General features: G+C 32.8%; 1 protein-coding gene across 4 annotated transcripts in view; it reads right to left on the reverse strand.

The window, feature by feature from the left end:
- The window catches only part of LOC148605220 (P-selectin-like), a 22,052-nt gene continuing 3,574 nt past the window's right edge, over positions 1 to 18,478 (reverse strand). For 2 of the 4 annotated variants that reach the window (XM_088547988.1, XM_088547986.1), the window contains 6 exons: positions 5,682 to 5,861; positions 2,929 to 3,105; positions 2,260 to 2,454; positions 1,938 to 2,034; positions 651 to 724; positions 1 to 175 (listed from right to left, as the gene is read on the reverse strand). In XM_088547988.1, coding sequence (XP_088404114.1) covers positions 126 to 175; positions 651 to 724; positions 1,938 to 2,034; positions 2,260 to 2,454; positions 2,929 to 3,105; positions 5,682 to 5,861 — 773 coding nt within the window. In that variant the 3' untranslated portion in view covers positions 1 to 125. Of the gene's footprint in view, positions 176 to 650; positions 725 to 1,937; positions 2,035 to 2,228; positions 2,455 to 2,928; positions 3,106 to 5,681; positions 5,862 to 18,478 lie in introns of those variants that run through there. The other 2 variants (XM_088547987.1, XM_088547989.1) reach the window with 2 other exon arrangements.

Below are 18,478 nucleotides of genomic sequence, written 5' to 3' on the forward strand. Positions count from 1 at the left end.
GAAATCCATTGTCAAATATCAATTGCTAAATGTAACGTAAGAAATAATTTTGACGGAATTTTTCTTATGTATGTATGTACACCTTCCTTCTTGCTTCTTTATTCATTGGAAAATTCCATGTTATGTCAGTTTAACTCAGTATAAACATCTTCAGGTTTTCGGTTTGATGTGGATCCTACAACCAGAATACAATTATAGACTTTTTTCAATAAACAATAACTGACCCGCTCATAAACGTAGTCATGGAAGAACTTACTTTATGTAATGTAATTTGCACTGCAATTCGAGCATCAAAATGTAATAAAGCTTTTTTGTTATGTGCTCATGCATGATTGGTTTGGCATTTTGAATTAATGAGCATCTTATACCATTATCGTGCATGTAAGATATGTATACAATGTTTTGATAACACATCAAATATTTATATTCAAAAGTAAATTCCTATGGTATAGATTACTATAATTCAAATCAATTTCCCCGTCGTAAAAATGCATCATTATATTGATATCGTAATTACATTTTAATTTATAGTCTTCATGAAGCTTAAATAAAACTGTTTGTAAGAAGTGATTTTGTTTGATAGATAAATTAAATAAGTGTATGCAAATGTTTCATCAATGAAAGTAGAATAGATAAAGAATTAGAACTACCTTTGCTCATTTTGATATCTTCATAAGGTGTTGTAGCTTCTTTAAGCTTTCTTCTACAATAGAAAATGTCATACCTATAAAAAAAAACCGTCTTTAGTAATGGAAGTATATAATGGACCGCGTTTTCAACGACATAACTTTGAAATAATTAATTGTTATGTAAGAGTGTTCCAAGTGAACGCATAATCAGTGTCGGTCTGAAACGGGATTAGCATCAATCTTACATTCCAAAACATTATGTCACTTCATTTTGTACTTGCAGCAGAGTTGATACAAAAAAGACAGGCCAGATTTTGAAACACGTACAGGTTTGTCTGTAGAAACATGATAAATTTGTAACGACGTTAAATCCATTTTGTCGAACTGTAATGACGTACCTTAACAAACACATTGCAGGATATATGTACATGCATCAACAAAAAAATGCGTGATGTTATATGGCTTAATTTTCATTGTATTCCAATTTTTAATTTGTTGTTACATGTATTAAAGGTAGTTCGTTTTAGATAAAGTGATTTGATTTCAGATTTCGGATGCATGTTTATTGTACAATATACATTTAAGACGGTCAAAGAAAAAACAAGTTTATACATATTATACATTACGAAACGAACCGCGAGCTTTTTTCGGAAAAAAGTAATCATTTTACTGAAAATTGTTTCAACCTATTTACTTTTCAATGCTTAAGCAACATCAATTTACAAAACCGAAAAAAGTACATCTCAATTTACGGGGTTTACTTTATCAATATCAAAGTTGCTATGATATAATTATATTTCACGAGTATTGTTAAATACACCCGTTGAAGTATCAAAAACATTCCTTATGATAGAAGTTTTTCAGGGAAATTCTTTCATACTGCAGATAAAACAAATCCATTTACATACACAATACATGTATGGTTTACGTACATATTGTGGTGTCTGCAGCTTCTCCCGACTTTCAACCAAATCAAGAATGTTAACTCTGGCAAAGGGCAAATTTCATACACAGCTTATATTATTTTATCTTAAATGACAATCCCAAGCTGAGACAGGTCATTTGGTCACTAACGGTTTTTTTAATAAGATGTTTAGGTGAATTTTGACATGCATGGAGCATCTGCAGTTTAATATTAATTGAAAAATGGAAACTCAATTTACATGTACCATGAAAAATGGGTTTTGTTCACATCAAAACAATTAATAAACCTTTTTTTTTAAATAGTGTTTCTCACAATTGAATAGAAATTAATTTTCTATTTTATTTCCTGTCACAGCGTAAATACTTATGTAAAGTATAACATACTTGACATGTATTACAACTCCTGTTAATGCTGCATTACAAATTAAGGAACAACCGAACAATACTCCAAATACCATGTTGAACACTCTGTTACTTGACTCTGTAGTAAACAGTGATATCATATTTCAAAATGCTAGTAAAATACTAAGTAATATATCTTAAGATATTCAAACAATATATTTATTCTGTTGAGGAGGAACAATTGAAAAGGAAGGCTGTAAGATTAACGAAAATTATAGTCTACTGGAAAACAAATTACAAAAAAAAACAGTGCAAAACTAAAAACAGACCTACCCGAACTAAGCCCATAACATTTAAGAATTACCGGATTTAAACCCATGTCTCGAACATTGAGACGGCGCTGGTTTCCATTGTCCATAAATATTACATGTTGATCTTACAGAGGTTCCAAAGAACTCTGTGTCACAGAAAAATGTAACACTTTCGTTATAAAAGTACTTCATTTTTAGTGGCAAAACAATCACGTTCGGTGGTATATTGTTGGTTTTACATGATACATCTACAATTGCACAAGAAAATATTTGTTTTTAATCAAACACATTACCTATACACGAAGGCATTATATTAAAAATATGCAAGTTCTATTCCTTTGGTCGTCCTTCTGCATTACGTATTTGCATATAAAGAGACACATAATGCTGCTATATTGAATAAACAAGAATAATGATTGTATAAAACAAAAACAATCTATGACAGACGATTACAGAATAAAAATCAGAAAGAAACAAAATAATTCTATATAAATAATATGAATGTAAAATATATGTGTAGATACACAGAAGAACAGGTGTTTATCTTAAGATAAAGCATGCCTTTAATTTTGCTCTAAAAGTATCTTCCGTTTTGAATGAATAGCGCAAAAATGTTGAAAATATATTTTTAGTTTGTAGTTGTACCAGTTGTATGAATTGCAGATTCAAATACTATGTTTCAACCATGGTTTTAAATGTTACATTATAAACACAGTACATACATTGACATACAGGAAACTGTGCGTTCCAATGACCGGTGGCTAAACATTTAAGGTCTGCTGGTCCATTCAATATAAATCCACTTTCACACTGTATATGCACAGTATCTTTGAAGTAATATTTTATTGGATGTGATGGATGTTTCATGTTCGGTATGTTCAGAACTGGACAGGATAAAGCTGTATATAATACAAATATATATGTCATATACAGTATAAAGCCAACCAACAATCAAAACCTTACTAACAAGATATGTCAAATATGTTGTACATGTTACACTAGATCTAGTCGAACCTCAATAATTCGTAATCTTATCAGTTAAATTTCGGTTAATTTGAACAATCATGAATTATCTAGCCAAGCTGTCCGTACTCCAGCATTTTATCTCTGATGTTTTGAACACGGATGCATGGAAAACTCACAAGAACACTAGGTTTTGATAAACTATGATAAGATAAACGTACATGTAAATACGAGTAAAAATGTTCCTTTAAAATTTGTATTTCCTCCCTTTAAACGGACACTATAGTTACTGACATTTTTAATCGACAATGTATGTTTCGTTAGTAAAATCTAAAGAGGCAGTCTATGTTAAAATCAGTCAGACCTATGAGTGGCGCAGGGTAAATTCACACTGTTTTTTTTTTTGTTTTTTTGTTTTTGTTTTTCAATGTTATAAAATGAGTATAGGTTCGATGTATATATCAAAGAGAACAACATCACTACAGGGTAGACTACAGCTGGCCAAAAAAACATTATTATTCAGAGTTACAGTGAAATGGTAGTCCCTATTTACTCAAGTAACATAAAACACACTAAACGATCTGAGTCCCTTGTTACAACGGAAATAAAGAAATTGAATATACATATCACAAATGTACAAACTAAAGATTTATAGCATTAAACTGACATACTGCATTCAGATCAGTTTAAACATATAAGAGGTGATGTCCACTTCGTATGAAATATTAATCCCAAATTTTACTAGGGGCTGGCAATCAAGATACATCATAAGCTATTCGAAAAAGGACTTAACCCATATCATGCCGAATTGTTTTTTAATACAGTGCTTCTGTGCAAATGCCATATGAGCCGAATCAATGTTAATACCATAAAATGCTATCCTTAATGATTTGACAACAGTATCATAACTATGCCTCATACAAATGAGTCTGTTCAACTTTTTAGTTCTTACTGGGTTCGTATCAAGCTTACCGTGATTTTTGTAAGTATTAACATACAACAACACTGAGAGATACACGCAAGTATTAATCCTTTACAGAGTTGCATGTATATATATAAATCAAAAGGGCAATCACTGTGAAAGTGCTTTTATTCGTTGGTATCAATTTTTGTGGTTTAAGGAAAATCATCGGTTTGAATATTATTGAATTCTTGAACTTGAAATCCCAATCATACCAAGGAATAAGAAATTGCTTCGTTCGTTTTGGAAATTAATATTATAGTTTGTCGAATCCACGAAAACAAAAACAAAACAAAACAAACAAAACAAAACAGGAGCCTGAATCGCTCACCTGTTCAACTTTTGCCTTTCAAAGGCAATACATTTAACAAGAAGTTGACTTAAGAAGACTTGGTAGGACTTATCATCAATATTGGCTGAAAACTGAACAAAATAAAACCACGTCATTTTTGCTTTTCCAGGGTAATAACTCTTACAAAGAGTCGTCTGACAACTTTTATTACTGACAACTTTTGTATTTCTAATAATAAGAATCATTTCGGCTACTGATAGTATTTGGCTAAACCTAATGGTTTTGAAGATTTAGCTGAAAACTACTGACTGACCCCTGTGTTCTATTTTTAGCAATGGTGGACAATTTTCGACGGATCAAATCTTCACATAAGTTCTATGCAAAATATCCCAAGGAACATTTCTACCAAGTTTTGTTCCAATTGCTGAAATAGTGTCAGAGGAGACATTTTTGAAGAAATAACATTAAAATGACCAAAAAACATTCAAAAAAAGGCAATTAGTCCAACATGGTTTAATGGATTAAAACGAACATTCGACCACGGGTATTTCTCAGATGCTTAACAGTTTTATTCTCAGTCTGAATTTGGATAAACCTAACCGTTTTCAATATATTCAGGAAAAACTACAATCTGACCCCTATGTTATATTTTTTGATAACGGCGGCCATGCTTTTCGACAGATCAAAAATATTCATATTGTTACTATGCAGAATACACAAAGGTTTCTTTCCAATTGGGCAAATAGAGTCAGATTAGATCATTAAAAATAACAAAACAAAAAAAAAACTTCGAAAAAAGGCCAGAGTAAAATGTAAATTAAACCACAGATAATGCTGAATAAAGTTACTTCTGTCAGAATTTAGTTAAACTTAACGGTTTTTGAGATGTATGCGAAAAACTACTGTTTGACCCTATGTTCTATTTTTAATAAAGGCATCCATGTTCTTCGACGGATCAAAACTCCCAACATCAGTCCTATGCAAATATCTCAAGGAACATCCATATTAAGTTCGGTTCCAATCAGTCAAGTAGTGTCAGAGGAGAAGATTTTGAAACAAAAAAAATGTTAACGACGACGACGGACACCAAGTGATGGCAATATATCTCACAAAGCATTCGGCCAGGTGAGCTACAAACGAACAAAATGAAAATAAAATTGATACCCTACGAAAAAAATATATGTTCACAATAAAGTGACGCCATAATCTCAAAAACTGAGTAATTTAAACGTTTGTTTTGTCTCGATAAAGAAACCTACGATCACATGTTGGTACGTATCCACTCCACTGTCCTGAAGCTGTACAGGTGATTGTTATGTTTCCTACCACATTATAGCCAGTGTCACAGACAAACGTGATTTTGTCATGGTAACGATAACCTGATACCTTAATTGGTTGTACAATGGGTGGTCTTAAAATTAAGACAGGGCAGGACACCGCTTCAATTAAATTAAACAAAAAAGTGTATTAGCAACATGTTCTAAAACATAATAACATAATAAAAAATTCAACAACACTCAACGAAAAACCGTCACATTTGTTTGTATGCTTAATGCATTTCTTTTTTTTTTCATAATGTTACGAAGCGACCTGCTGAATGATTTACATATTTGAGGTATATTATAGATCAATGGTTAACTTTCATTTACTACCCATGTGCTGGATCTTATTTATCTTTTACAATCATTTTCCATAATCTCTTTCACTTCATTCATTATTAAGACGCTTTAACTTTCAAAATTTACACACAATCTACTAAATTCTATACATTTCCTACGGACTTAAATAATATTGTTGTGTTATGCCTTACCTTCAGTTTTTTGTTGATGCATTCTGTTTTATTCGGTCCGTTACTTTGTGTATGTAGATTGTCTTTGTTTCCTGTTTTCAAGTAAAGGGAATTTTGGTTTGTCTTCAGATGTTATGTTTATTTTTTGTTCATTCTGTTCGCTACATTGTGTCTCTGCATTGTTTGTTGATGGTTTTGGATTTTAAAGAATTTAAATCATCCCACTGCTGACTTTTCGGTATTATTTTGCCAATAATTAGTAGTTTTAATTTGTGATTTGTACCGTTGTTGTAACTTCGGTTTTTAGCAGGCATACCACTTTTAAAGAGAGGCTTGTGATTAGTTTTGCATCAGTTCAACTTATTTTGTTCTACAGACAAAATATGAACAGTAAAAAAAAATATAAGCATTTTTTGTTCATAAAAGTAAAATATACAAATATTATTTCATTGTAATGAAAGTTTTAAGTAGGCCAATCAGTGCCAAAGCTACATAGTTTTCAAAGACCCCGATGTAGCAAAAACATTGTCTACTATACATGACACGTATGTTGTCGTACCGGCAGACAAAGCCAAATACAGCATTGTTTTTGTCTGTAAAACGTTTTACATCAAATGTTTATTATCAGAGGTAGACGTAGAAAATAATAGCAGTGCTAAGACCTATACTGCTACCGCACTCTCCAACGAAGATATTGTGGAAAACCATAAATCTGCGTAAACCTCGTCTGGTCTCTCTACCAAGGACGATGATCGTGAATTACCGTCTATGTACTGGATTTCTAAACTCCACAAGAATCCATACAAACAACGTTTTATGTTACAAAACATATACGCTCAAATGTTTGAATCAAAACATTTTCTGTTGCAATTTGTGAAGTTTATTTTGACTAAAAGGCTCAAATGTACTCAAGTTTCACTTTGTAAATAAATGCATTTTTAAGTACCAATTCATAGAATTCTACTTTCATAGCTAGTTTGGTTTTCACAAATTGTAAACTGAATTAAAACTACCAGAAATTTGGAAAAAAATATTTTAAGTACCAATCCATATAAAATTCAGACACTGCCTATGGTAAGGTGATTCATGGTAGAGAAAAACCCATGAAACAAACGATGCTATTTTGGTCTACATAATTTTATGCTATATTTTTATGTGACAATAGCCCTTTCTGTATTTAGAAAACTACACTTCAGACTCCCACAAAAATCAACCAAATCAAGAAAGATAACTCTTGCAAAATGCTAATTTCTTGTACAATCTACATAATTTTTATCTCACAAAGCGCAGCACCCAAATGAAAAACTAAGACTGATTATGTGGTCTATAGCTGTTTCTGAGCAGGAAATAAAACTAAATTTAATGAGTTTTTGACATGCATGAATCCGGACCTTTTTTGAAACGCTTGCAGATATTGACATGATTTTTGGTAAATAAGTTCACCATGATAAGTTAAAAGTCAAGTTTAACTTTCGTTCCGCTACGATATTTACTTTGGATTAATTAAAAGTAAAGAAATCACAGCTCTATCTGAAATAGACTGTACTCTGAACATAGCCATACTACTTGAAACAGCATTTTCCTCACAAAATTGTACATGCCCATCACATCAGACGCCAGCAGCACTCCTAATATATAGCAAAACTACTTGAAACAACACTTTCCCACATAAATATATATGCTCATTATATTTGATACATTTGTACCTAAATCATACATGCTCATCACATCTATTTCGAACCCTATTGATAATATTGTCATACTATGTGAAATAGCACTTTTCCACCGAAAACATCACATCTGATGTAGACAGTACCTATCATATGACTAAATCACTTGACATAACACTTTACTACCAAACACATATGTGATTCTCGCATAAGATGCCGACTTCTCTCTCAATATAGCCAAAGAACTTGAAATAACACTTTTCTACCCCAAAATATTCATAGTCATTACATTTTCTCAGACTCCTACTGCTGACATGGGCATATAACTAAAAATAGTACTTTCCTACCAAATTCATACATATCAATACATGCTCTTATATCTGATTTGCACTGTGCACCTGATATAGCCAACCATACCTAATGCACTCTTAACATTGAGTGACAATGTAAGAATGGGTTTCCATACAAAAAGTATGCTTGTTCATCCCATCTTTTTCGTATGTCCTTATAATATATCGGTACTTTATAAACTAGCGCTTTCCTACCCAAAACATTCAGACTCATCACATCACATTTGTACCGTATTCTTAGCATAGCCATAATACCTATCACAGCATTGTCCTACTCAAAATATACATGTTCACCTAATTTGACGCGGACTGTACTATAACTATTGCCATACTACTTCAAAGTGCAATTCCTAATCAACATCATACATACCCATCATATGTTATTCATACCCTACTATTAATATAGCCATACCACTTGAAAAAGCACTTTCCTAACAAAATCAAACATGCTCATTACATCTGATTGTACCATTTTCTTAACATGATCATACTACTTGAAATGGCTAGAACGAAGTCGTCACATCTAATACGGAGTGTTGTCATAAATTGGCTTACTACTGAGACTAGTAATTTCTATTAAAAAGAAACTATCTGATGTGAATTGAACTCCTCATATGGCCATACTACTTGCAGTATCACTTTCCAAATCAAAACATATACGTTCTTCACATCTGAAATAGACTGTACTCTGAACATAGCCATACTACTTGAAACAACATTTTCCTCACAAAACTGTACATGCCCATCACATCGGACGCCAGCAGCACTCCTAATATATAGCAAAACTACTTGAAACAACACTTTCCGCCATAAATGTATCTGCTCATTATATTTGATACATTTGTACCTAAATCATACATGCTCATCACATCTATTTCGAACCCTATTGATAACATTGTCATACTATGTGAAATAGCACTTTCCCACCGAAAACATCACATCTGATGTAGACAATACCCATCATATGGCAAAATCACTTGACATAACACTTTACTACCACACACATATGTGATTCTCGTATCCGATGCCCACTTATATCTCAATATAGCCAAAGAATTTGACATTATACTTTCCTACCCCAAAATATCCATAGTCATTACATTTTCTCAGACTCCTACAGCTGACATGGGCATTTAACTAAAAAATAGTACTTTCCTGCCAAATTCATACATATCCATACATGTTCTTATATCTGATTTGTACTGTGCACCTCGTATTGCCAACCATACCTAATGCACTCTAAACATTGAGTGACAATGTAAGAATGGGTTTTCATACAAAAAGTATACTTGTTCATCCCATGTTTTTCGTATATCCTCATAATATATCGGTACTTTATAAACTAGCGCTTTACTATCCAAAACATTTAGACTCATCACATCACATTTGTACCGTATTCTTAGCATAGCCATAATACCTATCATAGCATTTTCCTACTCAAAATATACATGTTCATCTTATTAGACGCGGACTGTACTATAATTATTGTCATACTACTTCAAAGTGCAATTCCACTTGGAATGACTACCAAACACATGTGTGATTAACCCTTGAGCTGACGACTATTCTTTAAATATTCCTAAACTAATTGACATAACACTCTCCTACCTTATAAAATTATAGTCATGTCATTTTCTTCGAACCTTACTGCAAAATTCATACATATTCTTACATCTGATTTGTACTGTGCTCTTAATATAGCCAATCATACGTACTGTACTCTTAACATTGAGTGACAACGTAAAATAGCACCTGTATACCAAAATTACACTTGTTCATCACATCTTGTTCGTATGTGCTGATAATATATCGGTACTAGATGAACTAGCGCTTTATTACCCGATACTTACAGACTCATTCCATCCAAATTCTACCGTATTCTTAACGAAGCCATAATACATATAACAGCATTTTCCTACTCAAAATATGCATGTGCATCTGGTTTGACGCGGACTGAACTATAACTATTGCCATACTACTTGAAAAAGCAATTCCTAAAAAAGCATGCATACCCATTATATGTTGTTCAAACTATACTATTAATAAAGCAAGACCACTGGAAAAAATCACTGTCCTCACAAAATTGTACATGCCCGTCACATCAGACGCCAGCAGCTGTCTTAATATCGCAAAGCTACGTGAAACAGGACTTTCCCACCAAAACATTGCCAAAAACCTAGTCATTGCATATTTCTTCAGACTCTGCTGCTGATATGGACATATAACTGAACATAGTACGTTCCTACCATATTCATATATGTTTTTCACATCTGATTTGTACAGTGCTCTTAATATAGCCAACTATATCTAATGTACTCCTAAAATTCAGTGACAACGTAAAATAGCACTTTCATACCAAAATTATACTTGTTCATCACATCTGTTTCGTATTGTGCTCTTAATATATCACTACTATATGAACTAGCGCTTTCATACCCAAAACATACGGGATCATCACCTCACATTTCTACCGTACTCTTGACAAAGCCATAATACCTATAATAGCATTTTCCTACTCAAAATATACATGTTCATCTTATTTAACACGGATTTTTTTTAACTATGTTACTTGAAAGGGCAATTCCAAACCAAAATCATGCATACCCATCATATGTTGTTCAAACCCTACTATTAAATGTATTAATATAGCAATACCACTTGAAAAAACAATATCCTCACAAAATTGTACCTGTCCATTACACCGAACGCCAGCAGCTATCTTAATATCGCAAAACTACATGAAACAACACTATCCCACCAAAACATATATGCTCATTATATTGGATACATTTGTATCCAAATCATACATGCCAATCACATCTATTTCGAACCTTATTGATAACACTGGCATACTATGCGAAATTGCACTTTCCCACCGAAAGCATCACATCTGATGTGGACTGTACCCTTAATATGGCCATACCACTTTGAATAACACTAAACTATACGCTTTACTAGACGCTTACATTACCGGTGCACCTGGTCCATGCTCCCAGTTTTTAGTGCAGTCCAGTTATTCATTTCCTTTTGTTACTTTTTAGGTATGATTTTTTTTTTAAAAATTTTCTGTGCATGTCTGTTTCCCATGTCTGGTCTTTGTCCCTGGATTACATTCTTTTAATTACCGCTATAACTTTGGTTTCCTTGATTACTCTACAAAACACATATGTGATTATCACATCAGTTGCCGCATGTTCCCAAACTACTTGAAATAGCACTTTCTTAACCCAAAATATTCATAGTCATTAAATTTTCTTCGACACCCACTGCTGATATGGACATATAACTGAGAATAGTACGTTCCTATCAAATTCATACATGTTCATCACATATGATTTGTACTCTGCTCTAAATATAGCCAACCATACCTAATGTACTCTTAACACTGAGTGACAACGTAAAATAGCACTTGCATACAAAAATTATACTTGTTCATCACATATTTTTTTGTATGTGCTCTTTTTCCTACTCAAAATATACATGTTCATTTTATTTGACGCGGACTATACTATTATATTGCTATACTACTCCAAAAAGCAATTCTTAACCTAAATCATGCATAACCATTATATGTTGTTCAAACCCTACTTTTAATATAGCCATACCACTTGAAAAAGCACTGTCCTACGAAAATCAAATACGCCGATAACGTATGATGCTGAATGTGTTCTTAACAAATCCATACTGCGTCAATTAACCCTACACCACTTAAAACATACATGCTCATTATATCTGATTCAATATTCCTTACATTACCATACTACTTGAAATAGCACGTACAATTTCATCATATCTAATACGGAGTGTTGTTTAAAATTGGCTTACTACTGAGACTATTGATTTCTACAAAAAAAAAAAAAAAAAAAAAAAAACATACTATCTGATGGTGAATGTACTCTTCACATTGCCATATTAATTTCAGTATCAGTTACCAAATCAAAACATATATACTATTCACACCTAAAATGAATTGTAGTCGGAACATGGCCATACTACTTGAAACATCATTTTCCTCACAAAATTATGCATGCCCATCATATCAGACGCCAGCAGCAATTTCCCATCAAAACAGATATGCTCATTATATTTGATACATTTGTATCGAAATCATACATACTATTCACATCTTTTTCGAAACTTACTGATAACATTGTCATACTATGTGAAATAGAACTTCCCCGAAAACATCACTTCTGATGTGGACTCTACCCTTAATATTGGCATACCACTTGGAATAGCACTTAACCACATCAGATGGTATGTTTTTGGTAGAAATTACTTAACTACCAAACAGATATGTTATTGTCACATCAGCTGCCGACTGCATTAATATTCCTAAAATATTTGAAATACCACTTTCCTACCCCAAAATATGCAAAGTCATTACAAATTTATTCAAACCCTGCTGCTGATATGGACATATAGCTGAAAATAGTACAATCCTACCAAATTCATACATGTTCTTCACATCTCATTGGTACTATGCTCTTAATATAGCCAGCCATACCTAATGTACTCCTAAAATTGAGTGACAACGTAAAATAGCACTTTCACACCAAAATTGTACTTGTTCATCACATCTGTTTCGTATTGTGCTCTTAATATATCACTACTATATGAACTAGCGCTTGTATACCCAAAATATACAGACTTATCAAATCAGGGGAATTCCTGACCAAAATCATGCATACCAGTCATTTGTTGTTCAAACTCTTCTTCAAATATAGCAATACCACTATGATACAGCAATTTCCCACCAAAACATCTATAGATGCTCATTATATCTGATACATTTGTACCGAAATCATACATACTAATCAGATCTATTTCGACGTTATTCCAACCGAAAATATCACATCTGATGTGGACTGTACCCTTAATATGGCCATACCACTAGGAATAGCACTTAATTACCAAACACGTATGTGGTCATCATATCAGCTGCCGACTGTTCTTTTAATATTCCTGAACTACTTGAAATAGCAAATTTCTATTTCCAAAATATTCATAGTCATTTCATTTTCTTCGAACCTACTGCTGATATGGACATATAACTACAAATGGTTCATTCGTACAAACTAAATACATGTTCATCACATCTGATTTGTAGTGCTCTTGATATAGCCAACCATACCTAATGTACTCTTAACATTGAGTGATAACGTAAAATAGCACTTTCATACCAATATTATACCTGTTCATCACAACTGCTTCGTATTGTGCTCTTAATATAACGGTACTATATGAACTAGCGCTTTCCTACCCAAAACATACAGATTCATCACATCACGTTTGTTGTTACTATATAAATACGATAAAAGGCCATAAATGGACCAGGAACACGTAACACATGTAGCTGGAGTAAAATGGAATTAATTGCTTTGAAATGTTACCACAAGGTGCCATACCGTCAAACGTTTGAGATCAATTTTCGAGGCTTGCTTTAGCATTTTGGTAATCAGAAACCAACTGCCTTGACTCAAATTCAAAGATGTATCGAGTTTGAACGATGTGGACATAACTGTCCCGACAGTTAAGAATACTTTGTAGTCATATCAAGCAGGGCTCTGCATTTGTTTATAGATATTGTAATAAATCATACCGAGATTTTGATGTTCTACAGCCAAAAATAATCAGCATCATAAAGTCAAATCAAATACTAGAATCCCAGTCTAATCTATCGAACAACTGCATTTTCCTACCTAATCAACTCTGTCATCATACAAGCTCATCGTTTCTGATTCAAACTCTAATCGAAATATGACCAAACTATGTAAAATTGCAATTTTCAACCCAAAACATACATGCTCATCCCATCTGATATACACTGTAATATGCTACTTGCAATAGCGTTTTCCCACCCACATCACATCTGACGCAAACTATACTCAAACCATAGCCATAATATCTGAAATACACAGTGAAATAACACCTTTCTACATGCCCATCACATCTGATTGAAACCATACTCTTAACATAGCCATACAAGCTGAAGTAGCACATTACTTTCCACAACACACATGAACATCTAATGTGATGCGGACTGTACTATTAATACCGCTTAATGATTTTAAATAGCACACCCCTACATAGATCATCCATGGTAATCAAATTTGATTCAAACCCTCCTCTTAACATAGCCATACCATGTAAATTAGAATTTTCCTACCTTAAACCAACATTTTCGTATCATACTCTTAATGTAGTCAATCTACTTGAAAGCACTTTCCTATCCAATGAACATTTCCATCACAATCGATGCAAACTGTGCACAAAATATGGCCACATTTTCCTTCCCAAATCATAAATGATGTGGACTGTAATTTAAAAATGCTATAAAACATGGAATAGCAATTTCTTACCAAAACCATACATGCTCAGTAGATATGAAGAACTTTGGTATGAAAATGGTATTTCATTAAGTACTGCTATCCTTGGACTTGTAGTACATGTATTGCTATTTTAGGGGGTACAATACGCATCAATGACCATGAGCAGGACTGAATTTGGGTAGGAAAGTGATAAAAAGTATTTTGTCCAAATTAAGAGTATGCATGCATCTCATATAGAAAGGTTTGGTCATGTTAAGTATAGGGTTCGAATCAGATGTGTTGAGCATGCATGAATATGTGTAAGACACTGCAATTTAAAGTAGTGTGGTCATGTTACGGATACATTCCACACCATACCATATGTGCTGAGCATGTATGGTTAGGTTAATAAAGTGTTTTATCAAGAAGTATATGGCCATCTTGCGTGAAAAAGCACCTTCCCACCCAATCATACATGAGATCGAATTTGTTACAAATACCTGTCATATCGTAAGTAAATCAAATTTATAAGCTGTTTAATCGCCGGCATGATATTTGAAATGATTACGTTTTGTTTAAAAATTATATATATATAAACGTAGAATTAAAAACAGTATAGCTTGGAAATTATTTTTTTTGTTTTAGGATTTTGATTATAACGGAACTTACCCTGTATTTCATGTTACTAAAAGCAATCAATAATTTCAAAGCAATTTTCCATTTGTTTTCAAGTTATCATCGGGAAACATGTATCGGTAAAAGAAAAGGGAGATGGTAAAAATGAAACAAACAACAATTTGCATTTCACGAAAAATACGGAGACTCTAAATTAGGTTATGACATAATTGCTCGCCACGACGCGTTGCGGGGTATACAAAATTGAAGCTAAGAAAAAAGAACAAAATTTAACAAAAATAGTAACAAAACACTAGATATATGAATCCACAAATATCGGGTGAGGTCCTTGTTTTGGTTTGTTGATGATGTAGATAGCGCACAATCCAAAACATCTATGTCACTGTATATACATGTATACAGACAATTTCGTTCAGTATTGATGCAGTACATATGAATTTGTAATATCATATAGTGTTCAACTCTCAATATCAAATAAGCGCGGTCTAAGTTAATAATGATGTGGGCTGGGCGTATTCATTTGTTTTACTAATTTAAAATTATTTTTTAAATGTGGGCTATTAATACGGTGTCACACACGCTATTACATGTAGGTAACATACCTGTAGGTACTGTTAACGCTATTTTAAGTGTTTTTACCTCCTTGAGAATTTGAGAAAATTAATCTATTTAAAGCAAACGTAGTACACAATTGACATTTGGTAGCAAAGAATCATCCTTAAAAAATTACAAGCTGCTTCTGCATGTTTTTTTATGGACTTGTATACATTTCTGGGTCTGTAGTGAGCACCAATTACGAGCATATTAGTAAGTAGATGTTGGCGAAGCAAGCTTTTGTGATGTCTGACCAAAGAAGTGTCCATATGTCAAAATATGATTTGTCTTACTAAATGTAGTAGCCTCATACACATGTACCCGATGTGAGTCTGTAAACATTTCCAAACGCTGCAGTAAGTCAATTGAGGAGTGAAACAAATCTGGATTGGACTCAATGTTACAGTGCGATCACTTCTAACCTCTCAAATTCTTAATTTCAAAATTTACATTGATTTTCCAATTATATATAGAGAACTCGTCGTGATCATCATCCTACAATCAACCGATCGTTGTTCATGTACCAAATTTCGTCGATCACTGTCCAGTCACACATCATTAAAAATTATCATGGTTCACATATTTTTTTTTAATTATGTCCTGCGATATTAATTAAATCAAATGATTTAATTATGAAATTAAAGGTCTATGTTTCTGTTCTAAGTGTAAAAGTCTTAACAGATACCTATCAGGTGTTTGGTAATTCTCACGAAGTTAAAGATTAACCAAGTTCTTTTTGAGTGAAAGCTATTTTTAATTACATAAGGGTCACAAATCATTCTAAAAAATCTAAAATTGACAATTTTTGCAATAAATGGGTGATTGATACCTAAATATTTCGGTCAAAGTTCTACAAAATGCTACTTTTGGCAACGAATATGAGTGTGAACACTTCAAATTTTCCTAAATAGTAGATCTAGTTCTTATATGTAGAAAATGTAGAAATAATAGTGACTGTGACACATTTATTTCAGTAAAAATTCTGGGATATGTATGAATGGAATCAGTTTTCTATTTCATAAAGGTATAAAACTATTGACTAAAATGCTTATTTGTTCAATATAACTATCATGTAGGTGACTGTGACACATACCTTTTTGTTACTTTTTTATAAATGTCATATTCTTGCAAAATGAGTGCGCACACTTTTAATTTGCTTGAGTGTCTAAAGTTAATGACTAAAATGCTTAATTTTTCAATACAACTGTCATGTGGGTGACTGTGACACATACATTGCTGTCAAAATCCTTCAACAATGTCATATTCCAGTATATGTATGAGTCTCCACACTTTTAACTTGCTTGAGGCTCTAAAATTATTGACTTAAATGCTATCATGTGGTGGCTGCGACACACTATCTTGAGCGTTAAACCCCAACAATGAATCAATCAATCACTAGTTTGAATCAACATTCTTTAAAAATATCATGTTCTTGCAACATGAAAGAGTGAGCACACTTATAATTTCGATGAGGCTCTAAAATTAATGACTTAAATGCTAAATATTTCCAAAAACTATCATATAGTGGCTATGACAAATTATTTTAAGTCAAAATTCTCCATAAATGTAATATTCTTGCAAAATGTATGAGTGCGAACACCTTTTATTGATATGAGGGGCTAAAAGTAATAATTAAAATGCTATTTTTGTTCAGTATATCTATCATGTGATGGCTCCGACATACTTACTTGAGTCAAAATTATTTAAAAATGTCATATTCTTGCAAAAGTATGAGCGTGCACCCTTTTCATTTGCATGAGTGTCTAAAGTTAATGACTAAAATGCTTATTTTTTTTAATACAACTATCATGTGATGGCTGCGACATATCATTTTTAGTCAATGTTTTTAAAAATGTAATATCCTTGCAAAATGTATGAGTGTGTACACTTTTAATTTCCACGAAACTCTAAAATTAATGACTAAAATGCTTATTTTTTTTATATAACTATCGTATAGTGGCTATGACAAATTCATTTGAGTCAAAATTCTTCAAAAATTCCATATTCTTGCAAAAGTATGAGTGCGATAACTTTTTATTTCCAAGAGGGTTTAAATTTAATGACAAAAATGTATAAAAAAATATTAACATCATGCGGGTGGCTGTGAGATATTTATTAGAGTCAAAATTCTTTAAAAAAACTATCTTATTCTTGCAAATTGTACGAGTGCGAGCACTTTAAATTTCTATAAAGGTCTGTATAAACTGTTTAAAATTGTCAGGGGTGTAGCACGTACGGCAGGCAATACTTTTTGTTCGTACTGCATGACATACATAAAAGTCGGATAAAAACTTTTAAACATAGCAAGGCTTCGTTACAGGGATACGGGTGCTACGTCTTTTTTTTTCGTAATCAGGTACACGTACTACATGTAATTCAGTCAGAGAAGCTAATGACTGTAATAATATGTCAGAAAATCTTCTAATCCAAGTATCTTTTCTACCTAGAGCAGTTTCTGACAGGAGGGTGTCAGGAACCATGACATATTATGACAGAGCTTGTCCAAAGTCCTGACAGACCCTGACAAGGTGTGTCGCCGGTCAGAACAGTTTCTCATTGTTTAGAACTGTTCTATGACAGCGAATCCTGACAGGATCGAAGATAGGTTAGAAGTGATCACAACTGTATATGGCCATCCCCATGATTTTGAAATGCAATGCTTTAAATAAATAAGGTCATGTATATATGACGGTTCATTAGGTATAC

This window comes from Perna viridis, chromosome 10 (genome assembly GCF_037379345.1).
Source record: "Perna viridis isolate PV_CMFRI_1.1 ecotype Kerala chromosome 10, ASM3737934v1, whole genome shotgun sequence".
In the NCBI taxonomy this organism is placed as follows: domain Eukaryota; kingdom Metazoa; phylum Mollusca; class Bivalvia; order Mytilida; family Mytilidae; genus Perna; species Perna viridis.